Raw genomic sequence first — 25,794 nt, 5'->3', positions numbered from 1 at the left:
CAGGATGCCAGCCAGCTGCCGCTTACCTTCAGCACAATCTTCTTCATCTCCTCATCAGGAGACTGGAACTCTCTGATGAGAATCAACATCACCTCCCTGGTGTAGTAGTTGGCGTATTCGGCGTCCATCAGGGGGATCAAGTAGCCAATAGCTTTGAGGAACGCAGCCAGACCCTGGAGACGTCAGGAGACGTTAGAAGTTAAACGTTAAATCTTATTCATAGATTTTAATTATTTCTTCTTTTTTTTTTTTGTCCGCTGCTCCCAGCTGAGTAGTAACGGTCGGTCACCGGACCTCAGCCGGCAGCAGCAGCTCCTCGACGGAGACGATGTAGCAAGCAAATATTCACGCTGCAGCCACGTCCAGGCTCAGCGCTGGGTGTGGATCTTGCATTAGGAAGAGTGAAGCAGAGTGAGGCGCTCACCTTTCCTCTGTGCTGCCGGATGCCCTTCCACAGCGGCTTCAGCACAGAATCAAACGACTCGATTCCGTAGGGAGTGGCGGCCTCGGCCAGGGCAGCTATGGCCAGAGCGCTGATGGTCCTCACCTTCTGCTGCTCATCCACCAGACCTGTAGCGCCACCAGGGGGACAGTCAGGGTTTATCAATTTCACACATTTAGGTGGAAACTTTCTGACTTGGAAACTTTCTATGGCAAATAATAGAAATTCCCGGGAATAAACCTGGATTTAAACAAACTGCAGGGTGACTTGCAGTTATGATTTTAAACATGGTTGGGGAAAATACATTTAGGATAATCTTGGCTAAAAACCATTTTTTAATACCTACAGCATATGGGAGGAATTGACTATTTGTGTTTTGCAAAACAAAACATATTTGAGTATGATGGTTTGTTTACATTACAATCTCTTCCCATAAATAAGTTAAAAGTCCAGTAGAGGTTTCCACAGAAAGCTTCAGAACCGATTCTGGAAATCTAAACCTTTTAAATTTAATAACTCTAGTAAGAGGTGAAAAAGCTGCCAAAAGCTGGTTGAAACTAAAACCTGGGTAGTAATCTGCAGCTACAATAATATTCTGAGAGCATTTTCCGGGCTTCAACAAATGCTGTCAAGATTAGTGAGTAGAATTCAAAACCATGTGAAACAAACTACAGCGTGTTGTGTGTGGAGCCAGTTAAAGCTTCCAGAGATCAGCGCTGAACTGACCGTGTTCAATGATCTCCACCAAGCTGCGCAGGTGAGGCAGGATGGCGCAGCCCATCAGGATGGCGATCTGCTGCACGATCTTGATGCCCGTGTGTCTGGCCTGCCACGACTTCTTGCTTTTGCACACGGCTTTGAGGAAGGGGAGGAGCGAGGGAATGCCGAGGGCGGAGGCCACCACGGCGAAGGCTCGAGCGGTCGTGTTTCTGACGTACTCGTCCATGTTGTCGATATCGGGTCGCATCGTAGAGATCATCGTGGCCAACCCGGCAGCCTGACGCACACAACAGAAGGACGGGTTCCAGGTAAGACAAAACAGATGAAGATATGGACAATTATTTTGTCACGTCCCACTAAATAGATTAGAGCAGGAATATCCAAATAGTGGTCCAGGGGCCATTAGTGGCCCTTGGAATAATTTTATCCCCAACACAGGTGGTGAATGCAGATCTAGGCTGCATCAATAGCATTTACTAGTCAGGGTAAAATTATCGACAAGGGCTGAAAATTAATTGGATTAATCGCTATGAATCAATTATTTTTAAAAATCGTCAGCTAATGTGGTAATCAATTAATCGTTAACTGGAGTATAAACTCAAAACAGGCCATTTGCTGAAAAAAAACTCAACATGTTAGTCAATAAGCCAAAACTGCACAGAATATATATACATTTTCTAATGAGGGTTTGAACGAATAATCATAATTAATCAATTATTGAAATAACCGTCAGCTAATTTGGTAATCTATTAGTTAACTGAAGGATAGACTCAAAAAAGGTTATTGGCTGGAAAAAGAACAAACTAAAAACAAAATAAATTCAGAGCAGTAATTGAACCAAAACAGGATATATGTATACATTTTAGGTTTAAGATAAAAACACCCTTGTTTGTAAATATGTTTCAGCCAAAATTTCTCAAATGGAATCATTTTAGCTTCACCTATTTCTAATTCACTGAATGAATGCTGTGTTATTGCAATTTAGGGAATAAAATGTTTATTTTCTTATTAAAAAATTTATTTAATTGCTTATTTTCATTTGAAATTGATTTGTTAGCTTGTAACTTTGAATGTTTCTATTATTTACATAAGATTTAAATTCCTAAATGAAAAACATGTAGACTGTGGCAATTTTTTGATCTGAATATTCACAAGATTAAGGGATTACTAACATAATCAGATGATTTTTTACAACGGAAAAATTCAAAACTAATTGTTGATCTATTTATAAGCAAGTTTCTATAACAGCCAACTTTGCTGCACCCAAATCAGCTTTTATTTAATTGATTAAACTTGACTAAATACTGCAAACATGCAAAATCCTTTTAAAGGATAACATCCCTTTCCTACATAAAATGTTGATGTTATTTTTTTTTTTTCCTTAAGTGCCTTTGACTCGATTATTTTGGCTGACGTGACAAAATGTTTGGACATTAATAAAATATAATGCTGCCGTATTTATAAAATATAAATACAGTTACTGGACAAGAGAATAGGCCTTCAACATGATAACAAAAACATTTTAATTAAAAATTCAGAAATAATAATAAAAACATAACATATATATATATATATATATATATATAGTGTCCAAGATTTGTGCCCAACGGGTGCAGGTTGAGAACAGACGAGGTGTGCACAGGTCTGCTTGCTCTCATGTTGGTATCACTCTGGCGAACAACTAGCCCTGTTCTGACCACAGACCGGTCCAACAGGCGAGAATGGTTCGCAAAAACACCTCGGGACAACAAGAAAAAACTGTTCAACATTACCTTCGCCAAGTTGGAGATGATTTCTCTGCCTTCAACTCTGGCGTAGTAGTCCTCATCGATCAGCAGCGGCTCGATCACCACCAGGATCTGGACACAAGAAGAAGAAAAGTTTGAGTCTCGACACCGGCAAACCGAGCCCACTGGAGCAAATATGAATCTAAAACTGAGCCCACCTTGTGTACGTACGGCCGGACCAGGTCGTCCAGTTTGTAGAGGATGCGGTCGATGACTTTGACCAGCAGATGGCGCTCTTGGTCTTCCAGGGTGGGGGACATGAGAAGCGGCAGAATCTGGTTGAAGAGCGGACCTGCTCCAAACTCGCGAGCTTTGTCGGTTATCTGGCGCAGAGCGGCCTGACAGGGGAAGACAGAACTGCTCATCACCTTTTTCAGTTTATTTAGATCATAGTGAAATTGCTTGCAAGTTCACACTTTTACATTTGACATTACTGTTGTTCTACATATATTTGCTAATATTTAACACTTTGGATGGGAGTAGCTTGCCAACAAGCACGCAGTTTTAACTACAGTGCAACTTGATTCTAACAACAGCTAGAGTTGTTTTCTTCTCACAGGTATGTGTTCACAAAGCAGTTCAGTGATATCGACTTTACATAAATAGTCAAGGGGATCATTTTGTAACTGGACAAAATTCTGCTAGTGGACAGGAAGCATCAGAGACTTTCACATGGGTAAATACAACCGAAACAAACACGAGTCTAGAGCCAGTGGGAGAAATGACTCATGGTCTTTTAGTAAAGACAAGAAAGAAATCCTACACAAATCTGACACAACTTCATTTATGCTTACATTTTGTAAAGAAAGTTTTGTTCAGTGTCTTCTTCTAAGGCACAAGTGTCAAACTCCAGTCCTCAAGGGCCACTGTCCTGCAGTTTTTCGATGTGCCACAAGCACAAAACACTGGAATGAAATGGCTTAATCACCTCCTCCTTGTATAGATAAGTTCTCCAGAGCCTTGCTAATGACCTAATTATTCTATTCAGGTGTGGTGCAGCAGAGGCACATCTAAAAGTTGCAGGACAGTGGCCCTCCAGGACTGGAGTTTGACACCCCTGCTCTAAGGGGTTTGTGTTGTTTCCTTCAGTGGATCTTGGTGCAGCGCCTGCACAGGGGTGTCTTTAATTTGTGAACATTTTCAGAATCAGGGGAAATGTGACAGGTTTATTTGCCTTGATGGTTTATGTCCACTGCTCCCAGTAGAGTGCACCAGTCTAGACTGAGTTCCACCGACAGCAGCAGCTCCTCAGAAAGGAACTTCTGTAGCAAAGACTTATTCACACTGTAGCCACATACAGGCTCCGTGCTGGGTGTTGATTTTGCAGCAGGAACAGAAACGTCTCCACTACACAGACTTTGCATCATGACAATCAGAAACCAACCTTTCTCATGGGAGGAGTTCCATTCTTAATCTTCAGCAGCAGCTTCATGATCTTCCTTTCCTTCTGTTCCTCGGGGCTCAGAGTTGATTCATCCACCTCCACCTAAAACAAACAGTTAATGACTTCAAACTGTCCTTGTGTACAATATTAGTTATGAATGATTAGTATACAGTGTGGGTGCTCACCAGCAGTTTGTCAAAGTACTGAATGTCATCAGGTTTGAGGAAGGGGAGGTTTCCTGAGGGCTGGTCGTTCATCTGCTTGGTGGTCCGGTCCTCGGCCTGCATGTGGAAGCCCGTCATGCCTCCGATTGGGGTGGGAGTGGCCGACAGCTTACGGGCCGGGGTACGGATCGGTACGTACCCCGCTGGAGGAGGCAACACCTGCAGACAGGAAGGACAGACTGAGTCCTGGGTCTCCCTGGGAGCAGCTCACAGCAGGGTTGGGCAATAAACCAGTAGCAATATATATCGCCACAGACAAGGCATCAACATCAATAGAAAACTAGAAAAACAAAATTTCTGAAGAAATTTAGCCGGGGCCTGCCAAGGCGCGCCCGTCGGGCTTGGGCCCGGCGTCGTCACGCCACAAATCGGCGTCGACGCCAAAGGACGCCGCAACGTAACCAGTGGCACGCGGAGAACCACAAGAACGTTAAGCGAGGCGGACGTGCACCATTCAGTACGATTTAAAATGTTGTCAAGGCTTTTATTTTGGAAGTTTTGTTAAACTTCATTTCAAAGGGCCAAACTAATCCCATGCGTAATAGTCCTTGGGTTAAAATAGTTATATAATGCTCAAAACACAAGTAGCTGATGTAAAAATATTCAAGGCTTTTATTTTGAAATTTTCAGTATGCTCCATTTTAAAGTTCCGAACTAATCCCATGTGTAACAGTGCTTTGGATGAAAAAGTCATATACGGCCAAAAAAAGCAATTACGTCATGTAAAATATTCAAGGCTTTTATTTTGAAATTTTCAGTATGCTTAATTTTAAAGTTCCAAACTAATCCCATGTGTAACAGTGCTTTGGATGAAAAAGTCACATAAAGCCACAAACAGCAATTACGTCATGTAAAAATATTCAAGGCTTTTATTTTAAAATTTTCAGTATGCTTCATTTCAAAGGGCCAAACTAATCCCATGTGTAACAGTGCTTTGGATGAAAAAGTCAAATAAAGCCAAAAAGAGCAATTACATGATGTAAAAATATTCAAGGCTTTTATTTTGAAATTTTCAGTATGTTTCATTTTAAAGTTCCGAACTAATCCCATGTGTAACAGTGCTTTGGATGAAAAAGTCATACAAAGCCAAAAACAGCAATTACATGATGTAAAAATATTCAAGGCTTTTATTTTGAAATTATTATTATGCTCCATTTTAAAGTTCCAAACTAATACCATGTGTAACAGTGCTTTGGATGAAAAAGTCAAATAAAGCCAAAAAGAGCAATTACATGATGTAAAAATATTCAAGGCTTTTATTTTGAAATTTTCAGTATGCTTCATTTTAAAGTTCCAAACTAATCCCATGTGTAACAGTGCTTTGGATGAAAAAGTCATATAAAGCCAAAAAGAGCAATTACATGATGTAAAAATATTCAAGGCTTTTATTTTGAAATTTTCAGTATGCTTCATTTTAAAGTTCTGAACTAATACCATGTGTAACAGTGCTTTGGATGAAAAAGTCAAATAAAGCCAAAAAGAGCAATTATGTCATGTAAAAATATTCAAGGCTTTTATTTTGAAATTTTTGTTAAGCCTCATTTTAAAGGGCCAAACTAATACCATGTGTAACAGTGCTTTGGATGAAAAAGTCAAATAAAGCCAAAAAAGAGCAATTACGTCATGTAAAAATATTCAGGGCTTTTATTGTGAAATTTTCAATATGCTTAATTTTAAAGTGTAAAACTAATCCCATGTGTAACAGTTACTGAGTTAAATCAGTTATATACAGCCCAAAGCAGCAATTAGTTGTAAAGGCCAGTTCAGTCCTGATCTGTTTCAACTGAGTATTCCACTATAGATAGAACTACAGCGATGCGTATTCGTAGTCCTAACCAGCAGCCAATAGCCTCTTGAGTTCCGTTGCTATGGTAAATAATGGTCTCAGCAGGTGTGAGCTCTGAGCTCTCAAACACACAAGTGTGTTTGAGCAAACACACTTTACTGAAAAAAAGCATTGGAAACAAATCCTTCTTGTTCGGGAACCGTAATACATATTCGAAAAGCGTTTTAAGCGTATGACAGTTCAATGTGTCTTCTGCGATAGTCCCGAGATTCATATCTGTACCTCACTCAGAGCATTTACAGTGATGAGAGAAAGAAATGTTGTGCCCAGATATGAACCGAGATGGGCTGTCACTCTAATTTGAAGAAAAATGAGAAACTTTGGGTCGCTTAGAGGCAAATTGTGGACAAACCGTAACTGGTATCGACGAGCCGTCTTCACTTTCGAAGAGATCACAGACGTATCTACAAAATGACATTTGAATGGCATTTCTAGGTGAATTTGTGACGACACAGAAAATCCTCAAAAATAGGGTATTTCTAGGATTTTTCCCATTGACTTATAATGGGGTTTTTTTCGTAGTTTTTTGCGAATTATGTCGCCACGTTAAGCCCAAATCCCACCAGAAGTAATAGCTGGAATGGCGTGAATTTTCTGCAGGTTTTGATACCTCATTTGTAGGTGTGCACCAAGCGGTATGAGCCGCATTAACGGTTACGGAAGAAAAATAAAGAAGAACTAGAAAATTTCGGAAGAAATTTAGCCGGGGCCTGCCAAGGCGCGCCCGTCGGGCATGGGCCCGGCGTCGTCACGCCACAAATCGGCATCGACGCTAAAGAACGCCGCGACGTAATCAGTGGCACGCGGAGAACCGCAAGAACGTTAAGCGAGGCGGACGTGCACCGTTCAGTATTATAAAGTAAGTATATCAGCTAAAATCAGCAGAAACGCTAATGTTAGCGTCATTCCTTTCATCAGCATGTGGGAAATCACTAGGATATTTTCTGTAATTGATTTACTCCATTCAGTATACTAAACATTGCTAAAAAGTAAAATAAATAGCTAATAGCTTATTGAAGCTAAAATGCTAACGCTAATGAACCTTGCATTGAACTGTTTAGTAACAGTTCAATGCTCATAAACTGCAGGAAGGCAGTTCATTAGCATTTACCTAATGATTGTCACAAATATAAATTTTCAATAACGCACACACACACAACATATCACAGTTTAAAAATATATATTGACCTTATGTTAAAGATTTCTACAAACTTTTTACAGGTAAAGTTTACAATGAACCAAAATTACAACATTTAAAGAATACCATAAATTTAAGAATCTAATGTCTCTGCAATAAAAAGAAATTGCTATCTTTTTTATTTTTAAACAACACCTCATATTGTTAAATAACTGATTTTATGTATTCAAGTTTTAAATATTACATTTGAGTTTGCATGGATGTAAAATTACTGCTCAGTTTAAAAATTACAGTATTTTTAAACTGAGCAGTTTAAAAATATGCTCAGTATTTTTAAGCTGCTCAGCTAAACTTCGCTCTTTAGCTCGTTAGCTTGTCGATGTTTCAGTTTTATTCGCTGGGAAAATTATTCTTTGTCTGCTTTGAAGATAAGCAGACAAATAATAAAAAACAAGTTTTGATATTAACTCTCAACTTCATTCACAAAACTTTTTCGTTATTTATTACACAACGAACATGCATTTCACATAAGAACAAAACAATGAGGTGACGTTGCCTGTCCTTGAACACAACGCTGATCCCTCTTCACCCTGTCACCAACTCACACACATCCTCATTGTGTTGTGTTCTGTAAATAAACAAAACACAAGCAAAATCAATAAACTATATGCATATTCCAGTATACTGAGTTTTGGTTTTACATTCATTCTATTTAAATGTAGTTTGTTTGTGCTTACCAATGTTTTCTGGCCGGATGTCAGGCACCGTTTCCCCCTGGTCAGTTCGTCGATGTCTGGTTTTTTGTTCTATTCTGTGGCAATCCGCAAAACGGCGTGTAGGTTTTCGTCAGTAATGCGCGATCTGTGCTTGGTCTTGTTTAAAGTCATTATTGAAAACATCTCTTCGCACAGATAGGTGCTTCCAAACGTGGACAAAACACGAGCTGCGTGGAGTCGAAGCTGCGGCATTAAATCAGGGGCAGTAGACGGTAAAAGTAAAAGTCCTCGATTGAAACATCACGGAACTTCGCTCTTTAGCTTCTTAGCTTGTCGATGTTTCAGTTTTATTCGCTGGGAAAATTAATAATCAGCTTGAGGTGACTCTGCTGCACTCTAGTGGCGAGAAGCCATAATGTTGGTTGGTAAGAATCGGAAGGCATTATGGGATATGTAGTTTGTAGTCCATTCGTGCTCAAAACAATTAATAATCAGCTTGAGGTGACTCTGCTGCACTCTAGTGGCGAGAAGCCGTAATGTTGGTTGGTAAGAATCGGAAGGCATTATGGGATATGTAGTTTGTAGTCCATTCGTGCTCAAAACCTATTTTAAGTCAATCAATGGGGCTGTAAAACGGTGGTAGGGGGGAGAGGGCCACATAAAATGACGTAGCGGGCCACATGTGGCCCGCGGGCCTTGAGTTTGACACATGTGCAATAGAGGATCTATCTGCTGCTCATGCAAAACAGTCTATTTTAATCCCATGTGTAATAGTCATTGGGTTAAATCAGTTATATAATGCTGAAAACGCAAGTAGTTGATGTAAAAATATTCAAGGCTTTTATTTTGAAATTTTCAGTATGCTTCATTTCAAAGGGCCAAACTAATACCATGTGCTTTGGATGAAAAAGTCAAATAAAGCCAAAAAGAGCAATTACATGATGTAAAAATATTCAAGGCTTTTATTTTGAAATTTTCAGTATGCTTCATTTCAAAGGGCCAAACTAATACCATGTGTAACAGTGCTTTGGATGAAAAAGTCAAATAAAGCCAAAAAGAGCAATTACATGATGTAAAAATATTCAAGGCTTTTATTTTGAAATTTTTGTTAAGCTTCATTTCAAAGGGCCAAACTAATACCATGTGTAACAGTGCTTTGGATGAAAAAGTCAAATAAAGCCAAAAACAGCAATTACCTGATGTAAAAATATTCAAAGCTTTTATTTTGAAATTTTCATCAAGCTTAATTTTAAATTGCCACACTAATCCCATGTGTAACAATTGCTGGGTTAAATCAGTTATATAAAGCTCAAAAGAGCAATTTTCTGATGTGAAAATATTCAAGGCTTTTATTTTGAAATTTTTGTTAAGCTTCATTTCAAAGGGCCAAACTAATACCATGTGTAACAGTGCTTTGGATGAAAAAGTCAAATAAAGCCAAAAAGAGCAATTACATGATGTAAAAATATTCAAGGCTTTTATTGTGAAATTTTTGTTAAGCTTCATTTTAAAGTTCAAAACTAATCCCATGTGTAACAGTGCTTTGGATGAAAAAGTCATACAAAGCCAAAAACAGCAATTACATGATGTAAAAATATTCAAGGCTTTTATTTTGAAATTTTCAGTATGCTTCATTTCGGCTTTTATTTTGAAATTTTCAATATGCTTAATTTTAAAGTTCCAAACTAATCCCATGTGTAACAGTTACTGAGTTAAATCAGTTATATACAGCCCATAGCAGCACGTAGTTCTAAAGGCCAGTTCAGTCCTGATCTGTTTCAACTGAGGATAGATAGAACTACAATGATGCGTATTTGTAGTACAAATCAGCAGCCAATAGCCTCTTGAGTTCCGTTGCTATGGCAAATAATGGTCTCAGCAGGGTGTGAGCTCTGAGCTCTGAGCTGTCAAACACACAATTGTGTGTTTGAGCAAACACGTTTTACTGAAAAGAAGCATTGGAAACAAATCCTTCCTGTTCGGGAACCGTAATACATATTCGAAAAGCGTTTGTAGCGTATGACAGTTCAATGTGTCTTCTGCGATAGTCCCGAGATTCATATCTGTACCTCACTCAGAGCATTTACAGCGATGAGAGAAAGAAATGTTGTGCCCAGATCTGAACCGAGATGGGCTGTCACTCTAATTTGAAGAAAAATGAGAAACTTTGGGTCGCTTAGAGGCAAATTGTGGACAAACCGTAACTGGTATCGACGAGCCGTCTTCACTTTCGAAGAGATCACAGACATATCTACAAAATGAAATTTGAATGGCATTTCTAGGTGAATTTGTGACGACACAGAAAATCCTCAAAAATAGGGTATTTCTAGGATTTTTCCCATTGACTTATAATGGGGTTTTTTTCGTAGTTTTTTGCGAATTATGTCGCCACGTTAAGCCCAAATCCCACCACAAGTAATAGCTCCAATGGCGTGAATTTTCTGCACGTTTTGATACCTCATTTGTAGGTGTGCACCAAGCGGTATGAGCCGCATTAACGGTTACGGAAGAATAAAGAATATTAAAGAGACGCTTCTCTCCGACAATAGTAATAGGTTCCTGCCATTGCTTTGCATGGCAGGCCCCAACTAGAAAATTTCTGAAGAAATTTAGCCGGGGCCTGCCAAGGCGCGCCCGTCGGGCTTGGGCCCGGCGTCGTCACGCCACAAATCGGCGTCGACGCTAAAGAACGCCGCAACGTGATCAGTGGCAAGCGGAGAACCGCAAGAACGTTAAGCGAGGCGGACGTGCACCATTCGGTACGATTTAAAATTTTCTCAAGGCTTTTATTTTGGAAGTTTTGTTAAACTTCATTTCAAAGGGCCAAACTAATCCCATGCGTAATAGTCCTTGGGTTAAAATAGTTATATAATGCTCAAAACACAAGTGGCTGGTGTAAAAATATTCAAGGCTTTTATTTTGGAATTTTTGTTAAACTTCAATTCAAAGGTCCAAACTAATTCCATGTATAACAGTCATTGGGTTAAATCAGTTATATAATGCTGAAAACGCAAGTAGTTGATGTAAAAATATTAAAGGCTTTTATTTTGGAATTTTTGTTAAACTTCATTTCAAAGGGCCAACCTAATCCCATGTGTAATAGTCATTGGGTTAAATCAGTTATTTATTGCTCAAAAGAGCAATTATCTGATGTAAAATATGTCAAGGCTTTTATTTTGGAACTTTTGTTAAACTTCAATTCAAAGGTCCAAACTAATTCCATGTATAACAGTCATTGGGTTAAATCAGTTATATAATGCTGAAAACGCAAGTAGTTAGCAAAATGCTAATGTTAGCATCATTGCTGTCACTAGCATGTGGGACATCACTAGGATGTTCTCTATAATGGACTTACTCCATTCAGTATACTAAACATGGCTAATAAGTCCAATAAATAGCTAATAGCTTATTTAAGCCAAAATGCTAATGCTAATGAACTGCCTTGCTGTGCAAGGCAGTTCCCTAACCTGAGAGAAACAGATAATGCAGAATAATATTATTGCACTGCCTGCGGCGGTGCACTAACCTCAGGGGCATGTTGAGGCTTTTATTTTGAAATTTTTGTTAAGCTTAATTTCAAAGGTCCAAACTAATCCCATGTGTAATAGTCATTGGGTTAAATCAGTTATTTATTGCTCAAAAGAGCAATTATCTGATCTAAAATATGTCAAGGCTTTTATTTTGAAATTTTCAGTATGCTTCATTTCAAAGGGCCAAACTAATACCATGTGTAACAGTGCTTTGGATGAAAAAGTTATATACGGCCAAAAAAAGCAATTACGTCATGTAAAATATTCAAGGCTTTTATTTTGAAATTTTCAGTATGCTTAATTTTAAAGTTCCAAACTAATCCCATGTGTAACAGTGCTTTGGATGAAAAAGTCACATAAAGCCAAAAACAGCAATTACCTGATGTAAAAATATTCAAGGCTTTTATTTTGAAATTATTATTATGCTCCATTTTAAAGTTCCGAACTAATCCCATGTGTAACATTGCTTTGGATGAAAAAGTCATATACGGCCAAAAAGAGCAATTACGTCATGTAAAATATTCAAGGCTTTTATTTTGAAATTTTCAGTATGCTTAATTTTAAAGTTCCAAAATAATCCCATGTGTAACAGTTACTGAGTTAAATCAGTTATATACAGCCCATAGCAGCGGGTAGTTCTAAAGGCCAGTTCTCAGTCCTGATCTGTTTCAACTGAGGATAGATAGAACTACAATGATGCGTATTTGTAGTCCAAACCAGCAGCCAATAGCCTCTTGAGTTCCGTTGCCATGGTAAATAATGGTCTCAGCAGGTGTGAGCTCAGAGCTCTGAGCTCTCAAACACACAATTGTGTGTTTGAGCAAACACGTTTTACTGACAAAAAAGCATTGGAAACAAATCCTTCTTGTTCGGGAACCGTAATACATATTCGAAAAGCGTTTTAAGCGTATGACAGTTCAATGTGTCTTCTGCGATAGTCCCGAGATTCATATCTGTACCTCACTCAGAACATTTACAGCGATGAGAGAAAGAAATGTTGTGCCCAGATCTGAACCTACATCGGCTGTCACTCTAATTTGAGCAAAAATGAGAAAGTTTGGGTCGCTTAGAGGCAAATTGTGGACAAACCGTAACTGGTATCGACGAGCCGTCTTCACTTTCGAAGAGATCACAGACGTATCTACAAAATGAAATTTGAATGGCATTTCTAGGTGAATTTGTGACGACACAGCAAATCCTCAAAAATAGGGTATTTCTAGGATTTTTCCCATTGAGTTATAATGGGGTTTTTTTCGTAGTTTTTTGCGAATTATGTCGCCACGTTAACCCCAAATCCCACCAGAAATAATAGCTCCAATGGCGTGAATTTTCTGCACGTTTTGATACCTCATTTATAGGTGTGCACCCAGCGGTATGAGCCGCATTAACGGTTACGGAAGAAAAATAAAGAAGAACTAGAAAATTTCGGAAGAAATTTAGCCGGGGCCTGCCAAGGCGCGCCCGTCGGGCATGGGCCCGGCGTCGTCACGCCACAAATCGGCATCGACGCTAAAGAACGCCGCGACGTAATCAGTGGCACGCGGAGAACCGCAAGAACGTTAAGCGAGGCGGACGTGCACCGTTCAGTATTATAAAGTAAGTATATCAGCTAAAATCAGCAGAAACGCTAATGTTAGCGTCATTCCTTTCATCAGCATGTGGGAAATCACTAGGATATTTTCTGTAATTGATTTACTCCATTCAGTATACTAAACATTGCTAAAAAGTAAAATAAATAGCTAATAGCTTATTGAAGCTAAAATGCTAACGCTAATGAACCTTGCATTGAACTGTTTAGTAACAGTTCAATGCTCATAAACTGCAGGAAGGCAGTTCATTAGCATTTACCTAATGATTGTCACAAATATAAATTTTCAATAACGCACACACACACAACATATCACAGTTTAAAAATATATATTGACCTTATGTTAAAGATTTCTACAAACTTTTTACAGGTAAAGTTTACAATGAACCAAAATTACAACATTTAAAGAATACCATAAATTTAAGAATCTAATGTCTCTGCAATAAAAAGAAATTGCTATCTTTTTTATTTTTAAACAACACCTCATATTGTTAAATAACTGATTTTATGTATTCAAGTTTTAAATATTACATTTGAGTTTGCATGGATGTAAAATTACTGCTCAGTTTAAAAATTACAGTATTTTTAAACTGAGCAGTTTAAAAATATGCTCAGTATTTTTAAGCTGCTCAGCTAAACTTCGCTCTTTAGCTCGTTAGCTTGTCGATGTTTCAGTTTTATTCGCTGGGAAAATTATTCTTTGTCTGCTTTGAAGATAAGCAGACAAATAATAAAAAACAAGTTTTGATATTAACTCTCAACTTCATTCACAAAACTTTTTCGTTATTTATTACACAACGAACATGCATTTCACATAAGAACAAAACAATGAGGTGACGTTGCCTGTCCTTGAACACAACGCTGATCCCTCTTCACCCTGTCACCAACTCACACACATCCTCATTGTGTTGTGTTCTGTAAATAAACAAAACACAAGCAAAATCAATAAACTATATGCATATTCCAGTATACTGAGTTTTGGTTTTACATTCATTCTATTTAAATGTAGTTTGTTTGTGCTTACCAATGTTTTCTGGCCGGATGTCAGGCACCGTTTCCCCCTGGTCAGTTCGTCGATGTCTGGTTTTTTGTTCTATTCTGTGGCAATCCGCAAAACGGCGTGTAGGTTTTCGTCAGTAATGCGCGATCTGTGCTTGGTCTTGTTTAAAGTCATTATTGAAAACATCTCTTCGCACAGATAGGTGCTTCCAAACGTGGACAAAACACGAGCTGCGTGGAGTCGAAGCTGCGGCATTAAATCAGGGGCAGTAGACGGTAAAAGTAAAAGTCCTCGATTGAAACATCACGGAACTTCGCTCTTTAGCTTCTTAGCTTGTCGATGTTTCAGTTTTATTCGCTGGGAAAATTAATAATCAGCTTGAGGTGACTCTGCTGCACTCTAGTGGCGAGAAGCCATAATGTTGGTTGGTAAGAATCGGAAGGCATTATGGGATATGTAGTTTGTAGTCCATTCGTGCTCAAAACAATTAATAATCAGCTTGAGGTGACTCTGCTGCACTCTAGTGGCGAGAAGCCGTAATGTTGGTTGGTAAGAATCGGAAGGCATTATGGGATATGTAGTTTGTAGTCCATTCGTGCTCAAAACCTATTTTAAGTCAATCAATGGGGCTGTAAAACGGTGGTAGGGGGGAGAGGGCCACATAAAATGACGTAGCGGGCCACATGTGGCCCGCGGGCCTTGAGTTTGACACATGTGCAATAGAGGATCTATCTGCTGCTCATGCAAAACAGTCTATTTTAATCCCATGTGTAATAGTCATTGGGTTAAATCAGTTATATAATGCTGAAAACGCAAGTAGTTGATGTAAAAATATTCAAGGCTTTTATTTTGAAATTTTCAGTATGCTTCATTTCAAAGGGCCAAACTAATACCATGTGCTTTGGATGAAAAAGTCAAATAAAGCCAAAAAGAGCAATTACATGATGTAAAAATATTCAAGGCTTTTATTTTGAAATTTTCAGTATGCTTCATTTCAAAGGGCCAAACTAATACCATGTGTAACAGTGCTTTGGATGAAAAAGTCAAATAAAGCCAAAAAGAGCAATTACATGATGTAAAAATATTCAAGGCTTTTATTTTGAAATTTTTGTTAAGCTTCATTTCAAAGGGCCAAACTAATACCATGTGTAACAGTGCTTTGGATGAAAAAGTCAAATAAAGCCAAAAACAGCAATTACCTGATGTAAAAATATTCAAAGCTTTTATTTTGAAATTTTCATCAAGCTTAATTTTAAATTGCCACACTAATCCCATGTGTAACAATTGCTGGGTTAAATCAGTTATATAAAGCTCAAAAGAGCAATTTTCTGATGTGAAAATATTCAAGGCTTTTATTTTGAAATTTTTGTTAAGCTTCATTTCAAAGGGCCAAACTAATACCATGTGTAACAGTGCTTTGGATGAAAAAGTCAAATAAAGCCAAAAAGAGCAATTACATGATGTAAAAATATTCAAGGCTTTTATTGTGAAATTTTTGTTAAGCTTCATTTTAAAGTTCAAAACTAATCCCATGTGTAACAGTGCTTTGGATGAAAAAGTCATACAAAGCCAAAAACAGCAATTACATGATGTAAAAATATTCAAGGCTTTTATTTTGAAATTTTCAGTATGCTTCATTTCGGCTTTTATTTTGAAATTTTCAATATGCTTAATTTTAAAGTTCCAAACTAATCCCATGTGTAACAGTTACTGAGTTAAATCAGTTATATACAGCCCATAGCAGCACGTAGTTCTAAAGGCCAGTTCTCAGTCCTGATCTGTTTCAACTGAGGATAGATAGAACTACAATGATGCGTATTTGTAGTACAAATCAGCAGCCAATAGCCTCTTGAGTTCCGTTGCTATGGCAAATAATGGTCTCAGCAGGGTGTGAGCTCTGAGCTCTGAGCTGTCAAACACACAATTGTGTGTTTGAGCAAACACGTTTTACTGAAAAGAAGCATTGGAAACAAATCCTTCCTGTTCGGGAACCGTAATACATATTCGAAAAGCGTTTGTAGCGTATGACAGTTCAATGTGTCTTCTGCGATAGTCCCGAGATTCATATCTGTACCTCACTCAGAGCATTTACAGCGATGAGAGAAAGAAATGTTGTGCCCAGATCTGAACCGAGATGGGCTGTCACTCTAATTTGAAGAAAAATGAGAAACTTTGGGTCGCTTAGAGGCAAATTGTGGACAAACCGTAACTGGTATCGACGAGCCGTCTTCACTTTCGAAGAGATCACAGACATATCTACAAAATGAAATTTGAATGGCATTTCTAGGTGAATTTGTGACGACACAGAAAATCCTCAAAAATAGGGTATTTCTAGGATTTTTCCCATTGACTTATAATGGGGTTTTTTTCGTAGTTTTTTGCGAATTATGTCGCCACGTTAAGCCCAAATCCCACCACAAGTAATAGCTCCAATGGCGTGAATTTTCTGCACGTTTTGATACCTCATTTGTAGGTGTGCACCAAGCGGTATGAGCCGCATTAACGGTTACGGAAGAATAAAGAATATTAAAGAGACGCTTCTCTCCGACAATAGTAATAGGTTCCTGCCATTGCTTTGCATGGCAGGCCCCAATAAAGAAACACTTTCTCCGACAATAACAATAGGTTCCTGCCATTGCTTTGCATGGCAGGCCCCAATAAGTGCAGTAAAATGTCACTGAACTTGGATAAAGAACTGCACAGCATTCTGGGAGATGTAGGCAGAGGGAAGGCATTAGCCGCTAAAACTCCTCAGTCCCAGTTAACTAAGGTTGGAGACATCAACCAGCCACGTTACCAGTTTGGTAGTAGTTTAAATATTTAAAACCAAAAACTAATCAATAATTACCAATAGACTAGTGCTGAAATTATTGTGATTAATCAGTTATTTAAATTGTTGATTAATTTAGTAATTAAATCATTAACTGGAGTATATGACCTCAAAAAAGCCAATCTGCTCTTCCTAGAACTCAAGTGGCTTCGTTTGAGCTACACCTGGTTCAAATTCAGTATAAAAAAATTATCTTTAATTAAGCACCTTTTCCTATCCAATTATTAATGGGTTGATCCAACATTAGTCAACAGATCAGCCTTACTATGTATTGCTTTCAAGCAGAAAGCTCTGATCTTTTCACATGTGGATGGTAGATTAATTATTTAGCAGCAGATGCTTCCTTTGCTACCAATTATCAATTGTTCACTAAAAGAATGCTGTTATTGCATTCCAGGCAATAAAATTTTTACTTTCTAATTTGAAAAGGAATAATATTTTTTGGTTATTTGGATATTTTAATGCATCTCTAATTTTGCTTAAAACTAGCTTATGTGGTTCAATGAAAAAGCAACAAAATGTGCAAATTTTTTATCCAACTGATCATCATAATAATCGATTGCTAAAATAATTGTTAGCTGCAGCCCTGGGATCGACCGATATGAAACTCATACATCGTGATACATTTTTCAGATTTGGTCGAACCCAGTTTACAGTCTGTCTGCTGTTGAGTCAACCTCTAGTGAACGAGATGTCTAGAGACACCTAGAAGAGAAACAGACCTTGTATCCTTCTGGGAACATGGCGTCCAGCTCTTCATCGGTCAGAGGTCGGTTCCTCTCATCAATCTCCCGTTCCCACCGCCAGGCCTGGAGCTGCTCTGGGGTCATGCTCATCAGGTGTCCTGGAACAAACAACAGTTTGATTCAGAAAGAGACGACAGCAGAAGAAGTTATTCTTCACTTGCTGCGTTTCCGTTACAAAGGTGCACAAAACTGTCAATATTTTGCCAATATCAAAAACATAATTTCACAATTATGGCGTTTCAATTAAGTAAGAAACATGATTGAAATCAAACATAGATAAGTTTGTCCATCCGATAAATCATAAAAAAATTTTAAAAAAAACACCAAAACCTTTTTATCAAAAGACAAGGTTTTTTTTAAAAAGCTGTGCTACCATTAAGTGAACTTATTTTTGAAATGTCAAATTGAGCAATGACATGGTGAATGGAAACACAGCTTATGTATTCTTGATGCAGAGGGAGAATGACAGGAGGATGTGTACCGGGTGTAGGTGTGGCCATGTTCATGGCTGGCGTTCCTAATGGAGTTTTTCCAGGCGTCAGCAGCGGTGTGGAGGAGCCCATCTGGCTGGCGGGCGTTTCATCCCACCGAGACTTCCTCTTGCTGGCTCCTGGGGTCGGGGTCTCCCCCACCGACTCCTCCCCTCTGTCCGTGCGCGGCGTCTCGGCCCAGCCGCTGCCGTGTCCTGGCGTCTCGCGCTCCGTCTTTGGGGTTTCGTCCCAGCGGTTCTTGCGGACACTCCCCGTGGCGCCGCCGTGGCCGGGCGTAGCGTGGCCTGGCGTATCCCGGCCAGGCGTGGCGGCGCCGGCAGGGGTGTGGCTGGGGGTGGGGTCCCACATACGGGTGCTGGGCGTGGCCCCTGGGGTCTCACTGCCCTTCGGGCGGCCGGGAGTTTCATCCCAGCGGCTGTTGGAAGGTGTGTGTGCAGGAGTGTGTCCTGGAGTCTGAAACAATCAGAGGGACAATCTGCAGGTTCAGAAGAGCCTTTCCCCCCCCTCAAGCAGAGCAGGATGGACAGACTGAACGTGATTGGCTCACCTCAGTCCCGGCGTCTGCCTGGTCCCAGCTGGACAGTTTTTTGGGTGTGGAGTTGGACGGAGTTTGGTCAGCTGTCTGGTCCCAGCGGCGCTTTCGTTTGGCAGCAGCTTGAGAGGCAGCAGACCCATTGACAGCTTTCAGATCCCCCGACTTGGCCTTCTCTGCCAGCTGCAGACGAATTTCCCTCTGCAAACACAACAGATGATGGCCAAGGTTAACGGTAACGGGGCTGTAACTGCATTCCTGCTTCAAAACCAGATGCTTACACCTCAACCAGATGCAAACATCTATGGTGACCTCATTACAACAAAGACACTACTTTGTCTAGGGCTGTCTGACAACCAAGAGAAAATTGTGACCGCAGACCAAAAATTAGGGTTTTCAAGTGCCCATCATTTGTCCTCTTCACAACACACACACACATATAAAACATTAAGTCCTCAGCCACCATTTCCCCACTGGCTGGATGTTCGCCCACTTTTTAGGAAAATGTCTAAATGGGAACCTACATATTACTGGGCAATATGGTTTAAAAATAAAATCTCAAATTCTACTTTAAATTTTAATGGATTTTTTTACTCACCCTTTTAGTGAAAAAAAAGAAAGATGACAGAAAATATATTTTTTAAAACTAGCTTTTATTTTAATCATTCCGACTGTGAGTTGGCCTGAATTCAAAGTTGAAATACTTAGAAGCTGCAAAAAAAAGTAGAAAAAAAAAGGTAGCTCTTGTGTGGGTGGTATTCATATAGCAGCTTAGGCCTTAAGAAGGCTCCTAATGTGCTAGCTAGACACCAGCGGAAAACTTAAAAAATGGAGCTCTTAAAATAAACAAATAATAAAGATGGCATGGACATGTAGATTGAAAATGTAAAGAAGAATTTTACAATATTTACAGTTCAAGGTGAAGATAATAAACACAGACTGAAACCTATAAAGTAGAAAAGAAAAGCTGGTGTATAACTGTACCTCCTCTTTGGACAGGTTCTGTTCCATCATCACGTCCACATACGACCTGACCTGCAGCTTGGGGTCCGGTGTTTTGCCCCCTGCGCGAAAGAGCACCAACAGGACAAAGGAGACTTATCAGGATTCTGAAAGTACAGCCATCACAAACACAGCAAGTACAAACACAGCCAGCTAACCCTGTCTCTTTACTTATGTTTCTGCTCCGTTTAAAACAGCTGATTAACAAAAGAAAAGAAAAAAACAAGAAACTGGTACTGAATTGTGTTAAAAAAAAATCTACAGCGTTTTCTTACATTGAGTCATAGCATTTTTAAAAGAACAACAAACAAGATACATGAAAAAAGCTGAGGTTGTGATGATTTCTTTAAGTGGATTAAGAAGTCTAGCCATCACTGATGCAGGGCTCCTGGGCTGTGCTCCTCAGAATACGTACACTTTCAGTGCCAAGGGTCCTTCTGCAGTCAGACTTCAACCGGCAGAAAAGAAGCCTAGAAAATTTCTCTTTACCATTAGTAACACTTTGGAAAAGGGTTTGAAGTCACACACAACAGTATACCACCTGTGTTGCAATGAGTCATGGCATTCATAGGACAATGCATCTTCTTGGGGATTACCCACCAAAAGTTACAGATAAATGATTCTGACTGTTACTTTTACTAAAAGAAACTAAAATGTTCAGGGTAAGGTTTGGCAAAGTAACAATATATTTATTTGAATATAAGCAAAACATTACAACTATAGAGAAATATGTGGGATGCAGTGGCCACTCTGATTTCTGATTCACTCATTTTGGCCTTGACTTCCTCGTATGGAAGAGTGGATAGGTATGAAGCCAAATGTTTAAATAAAAATAAATAATAATAATAATCTGAACTTATATGTTGGATTTCTGAAAGGCCAAATAAAGGAGGATGAAGTTTGAAGTAGCTGCGCTGCATCTCATTCCCCCTCACAGCCTCCCAAACAAGCGGCCAGTGGACCCTGACCAAACTGACCCCATAACCTACACAGGATGAGTTGCTGCACCCTTTACAGAGTGCAGTACAGGACTGGCAAAGCAGTACTGCTGTAGGAGAGAAATTAAGGACAGTTAGTATGGGCCTGTGGCATTTTGGCACACAACTTTTCTTGGCAACATATTTCTATTTTACAGGGGAGAGCTGTAAAATAAAAATATATTCACATGACAACTTTATACAGAGAGCTCTCGCTACATGCAGGCTTTCAGAGAAACTACAACCAAACCTGAAACACTCAGGTTGTTTAAGCTCTTATCAAAAAGAAGGAAATCTGCTTCCTAAAAAATGAAATTAATGATAAACAGCTGAGGTCTGTTTTCAGTATTTCTAGGAATAAAGATGCTAACCTTTACATTGAACATTAATCCAGGGGCCCAAGATTTAAATCTACTCAAAGACTAATTAGATTTTTTTTTGTTAGCTTTTTCAGGGCCTTTGACACAGAACTGCAACAATGGTTGCTATTTGCCTCTACGCTGGCCGCTCCACTCTGACTGCCGTAGATCTACATGACTGTGCCCAGTATGAAAAAAGCACAGCTCATTCAAACCCTAACCCATGTCTTCACATGCTCTGTATGCCAGTTTTGGGATCGTTAACCCTTCGACACACACATACATCACAATCTGCGACCCACGTTTGTTAGGCCAGACCTAACCAGCTCTCCCCCTCAACACATGGTTAGCCCTGCAAGGTTTGGGAGGCAAATCAGAAAATAAAGCGCTTCATTTGCAAAACCAGAACACTAGCTCTCTCCCCAACCAAATGATAAGCCCGTACTTCTACTTGGTGTAAAAATAGAAAATGATATAAATGTCGTTTGACCACAAAGGATTGACCACAGGGAAGGCACGGAGTCTGGGAAGCAAGCTAGTGCAATGTGGTCGAAGGGTTGAACAGTAAAGCTAAGCTACTGATGTTCAAGAAGGGGGAAATTCACTAATGTGAGCAGCGGGGAGGGGAATAAAAAGACAGGGTGTGTTTGATGTGATGGAAAGAAAAATGACAAAAATTTACCGTCAGCAAAAGGGTCGAGACGCTCGGGCGAGATGATCATCTGTCTGCGGCGGGCTTTGTACTCGTCCTCCCGATCGGCGATCTTCTGCGGCCGATGTTCTGCGAACGGGTCGTACTGCAGCACAAAAAAGAGGTGAAATTGTTTTTCCTTTTCCTGCTCAAACAATTGTTCTGGAAATAAATGCAAAAAAAGGACAGATGTGGACATACCTGCTCATCCGACTGAGGGATGGAGTTGAGTATTGCCACCGGCGCGTGGTAGCCAGGTTTCTTCTGCCCCAGTAGGCTAGTGGACGTGTCGTCTTCATCGTCCTGGGGAAGGAAGGACAAGCAGGAGTCTAGTCAAATCTCGCCAAACTGGCAAGATCCTCCTAGCTCGCAAACAGAACACACACACACACATATATATATATATGGGGAGCAGTCAAGCTCCCTGGGACAAGACTCGAATCGCCAAGCAACAGAACTTCACTTAATACTTACGTCCTCCTGCTCATTGGCTGCGATTGAAGTGACATATCCAGCGAAGCGGCTGTCGCTGCCGCCGTAGATCTCCTGGTCGTAGAAGCCAGTGGAGACCAGACCCACACCCTGCTCGCCATTCTCCTCCTGCAGGGTGGCCTTCATCCCCTGGATCTCCAGGATCTGGGCCTCGATATCTACATGCCAGACAAAAAAAGGAACAAATTTATTTGTTTTTAAGTCATAGGACATCCCAACACGCGGTCAAGGTCAACTATAGTAGGGCTGTTTTAGTAAAAGAAGAGAGACATGCCCAAAAACATGCTTAGCAATTTACACATTTAAATCAATGTGTGTTTTGCCTGAAGTACCAAGACCAATGCAAAAATAGAAGAAAAAGCTGTTATGTTTTATTAGTTTTAAATACATTCTTTGATTACTCTTTGAACAGGCTGAAAAATGCCAAACAACTATATAAAATATTAAGTTTTTTTTCAATAGACAATGTTCATCAAGTCAATCAAGGGAACCTTTAGTGTTAAACTGTTGTGAACTTTCTTTGTTGTTCTTGATTCTGTAGCAATTTTCATCATTTCCACAGAGGATCTGCCTCGGTAGCATAATCCACTTTCACAACGTCCCCTGGCATAGTCTTCTTTACATTGGTATAATTTTTTTAAATTTCCCTTCCCCCCCCACCCCCCCCCCCCCCCCAACATCTTTATATTCAACATTAAATGTCCAATACATTTACTACCCCTTATACACAGCTATGCAAATCATCTTTGTTTGCTCAACCTGAGCCACAGCTCTAATATACTAATTTCTGACTTTCAATTAGACTCAATCTTTGGAGTAAACAATGAGTGAAAATATTCTCTAAAGAAAACAAGAACAAACAAAACTCTTTAACAGTCTATTCAACTACCTTATTTTTTAAAAACATGTTTTGTCAAAATATGTTGATGGGAACAAAACGAAATGACACTGTAACTTTTTATATTGCATGTCATTAGTAATTAGTCTTTGAAGATAAAGCACGTGCTTTGTGACAGGTGAAAAGAAAACAACTGACATGCGCAACTTTTAAACTGGGATAATTAATATTAATAATAACAAAAGTAAAAGCGAGTAACTCTGTTGGGCTCTGGTAAAAAAAAAAAAATCTTTCCTAATGGTCGGGTTCGACAAAGATGAATCAGTTAAATTGATTATTTTAGTTTTGACTTCATTTAAGAAAGAGCTTCAGCGTCAGTTGAAAGTAGGTACAGCCGAACTGCGTGTCTGTGTCTGGGCTTCTAGTGTTTTGTTACATGGGGGTCATGCTAAAAGCTTTGGCCTCATTATGACAAATAATGGCTATAAATTGTAAAGCTACAAAAACAACAAAATAACCGCATATGAGGTACCATAGCTACTATATATAGATAAATTTAGCGTATAAAGCAATCTAAAAAAAACCCAACAACCTTTCTTTACGTGTACAAGATTGAAGCGCCAGAAGGTTGCTCAGTTTAAGCTAGCTAGCTAGCACTAGCAACCAGCGCCATTATATAAACCCGTCCGCGTTGCGTCGTAACAGGCCTGCTCCTTATCCTCTTTTAAACGTCAAACTAGAAATTATAACGCGTAAAAAATATCGGAATTACTAATGGTTTTGCATTCATTTCCAAAACTCACTGAAAAGCATCGCGTAGATATTGGATATATATGTAATATTTCAGTAGAAACTTACCTTCGTGTGTTTTGGCGATCTTCGCCATTTTGGTGTTGGTGGCTCAAGACTGAAACCGGAAATGCGCTGTTTTTGACTTCCGTCTCCTTCCTGTGGGGAGCAGTAGACTCATGTAGCAGGCTGTAAAGATAGAACGCCCCTAATTTAATGCTCCAGACTACATGGTTGGAGGCGTAAAGAAGGTTGTTATCATTTCGAAATGTTCTCTTATCACGCTCATATTTGCAGATGAAATACCACAGAACTACAGAACTAATAGTTACAGAACTACAGAAATGTTATAATTAGGAGTCAACACAAAGCAACAAAGAGGAATCTTAACTGAATTTGCACTCTAAGAACTTTTTCACATTTATTTAAACAGCAGTAAATTAGTTTCCTTCTATGTTTCCTTCTGCTGATACAAAAATGCTGTGTAATATCAAACGTAATTGAAATAATTGAAAATAAATGTGACTTTCTGCTGACCTCCGCAACTTCGTAATTTGACGCCTTGAAATACGTAGGTCTGTCTCTTTAAGAAGCTCCTGCTCTTCGCGACATCTTCACTACAATGCCTTCCATTATGCATTTTACCATCATTCTTAAGAGTGTTGGACTAAGAAGTATTTTGTATGATTAGCCCAGCAGACTCGCAGTTCCAGCTCTGTTTGCTAACTGCTTGACCAGCTGTTTCTAGTCTAGAGGAGCTAATTGGAGGAGTTCAGGGAGGGGTGCTCTGTGAGTCAGACTGGCAAGTGTTTAGGTGTCTAGGCTGCCACAAATGACTGACACAGAGATCCATAGATTTCTCAATTGCATGAAGCAATCAAAGAAATACTCCAGGTATGTTTTTGATGAGAGAACAATTCTATTGCATGATTATGGCTCAAAAAAGTCAATTATACATTGTATCCTTCCTTTTAAGTATATTTAGAGTGGGTAAAGAATAAAAACAATGTCTGCTTGACCACTAAAATTCTTTTTTTTCAACACATTGTTTTTCTGATTAAATAAGACATATAAATTAATGGTGTTTTACCTATTTTTCTATGTTTCTATTAGAAACATAATTTTTGTATGAATGCTGACATGGGATAGGTTTAATATTAAAAATCCAATATTATAAGTCCTATCTGTTCCATTCCAGGTGTTGTCCTAATCACTTTTGGAAAAACATTGCAGTACTAAATCATATGCGGAAAGGCTTGTTGTTTTTTTCTGTTATGTGTTTGTTAAAGCCAGAGAATAAGCAGAAAAATGTGACATCCTCTGCAGTGAAATCACATTTCAATTGTTTGGGTCAAAGAACACAAATGAATATCATCACCTTCCTAAAAAATAATGGCCTATGTGATATTTTTGGCCCAAAGTGATTTTGGCCAAAAAATGACTTATGGCAACAAAAAAAATAGGCTTAGGCCATTATTTTAGGATTAAAATTTATATTAAACATAATTTTGTCATTTAATGTAAAAGTCTATTCAAATTTCATATACTACGTGTTATAAATCAAACTTTTTTGTTTCGAACAGTCATGTACTGCTGTTGCTCTAAACACACTTTGTTTAACTGGACCGAAGGCAAAAATGGCTCTCAGAGTTGTTGAGGTTGCTGACCCCTG

The 25,794-nt window shown here is 39.1% G+C and overlaps 1 protein-coding gene across 5 annotated transcripts in view; it reads right to left on the bottom strand.

Moving 5' to 3' along the window:
• sf3b1 (splicing factor 3b, subunit 1) overlaps positions 1-24,263 on the bottom strand; it is a 28,922-nt gene extending 4,659 nt beyond the window's left edge. Inside the window, exons 1-15 of one of the 5 annotated variants that reach the window (XM_032567780.1) lie at positions 24,192-24,263; positions 22,478-22,653; positions 22,205-22,306; positions 21,995-22,109; positions 19,959-20,038; positions 18,990-19,175; positions 18,433-18,895; positions 17,928-18,049; positions 4,519-4,716; positions 4,334-4,435; positions 3,108-3,287; positions 2,935-3,021; positions 1,169-1,439; positions 425-570; positions 27-173 (exon numbers count right to left, since the gene is read on the bottom strand). In XM_032567780.1, the coding sequence (XP_032423671.1) occupies positions 27-173; positions 425-570; positions 1,169-1,439; positions 2,935-3,021; positions 3,108-3,287; positions 4,334-4,435; positions 4,519-4,716; positions 17,928-18,049; positions 18,433-18,895; positions 18,990-19,175; positions 19,959-20,038; positions 21,995-22,109; positions 22,205-22,306; positions 22,478-22,653; positions 24,192-24,219 (2,403 nt within the window). In that variant the 5' untranslated portion in view covers positions 24,220-24,263. Of the gene's footprint in view, positions 1-26; positions 174-424; positions 571-1,168; positions 1,440-2,934; positions 3,022-3,107; positions 3,288-4,333; positions 4,436-4,518; positions 4,717-17,927; positions 18,050-18,432; positions 18,896-18,989; positions 19,176-19,958; positions 20,039-20,070; positions 21,025-21,994; positions 22,110-22,204; positions 22,307-22,477; positions 22,654-24,191 lie in introns of those variants that run through there. The other 4 variants (XM_032567781.1, XM_032567785.1, XM_032567784.1 and 1 more) reach the window with 4 other exon arrangements.
• Between the last annotated feature and the right edge of the window lie 1,531 nt (positions 24,264-25,794).

Source organism: Xiphophorus hellerii, chromosome 7 (assembly GCF_003331165.1).
Source record: "Xiphophorus hellerii strain 12219 chromosome 7, Xiphophorus_hellerii-4.1, whole genome shotgun sequence".
Classification (NCBI taxonomy): Eukaryota; Metazoa; Chordata; class Actinopteri; order Cyprinodontiformes; family Poeciliidae; genus Xiphophorus; species Xiphophorus hellerii.
Note: the sequence above shows the minus strand (reverse complement) of the source record. Positions and strands in the feature narration are given on the sequence as shown.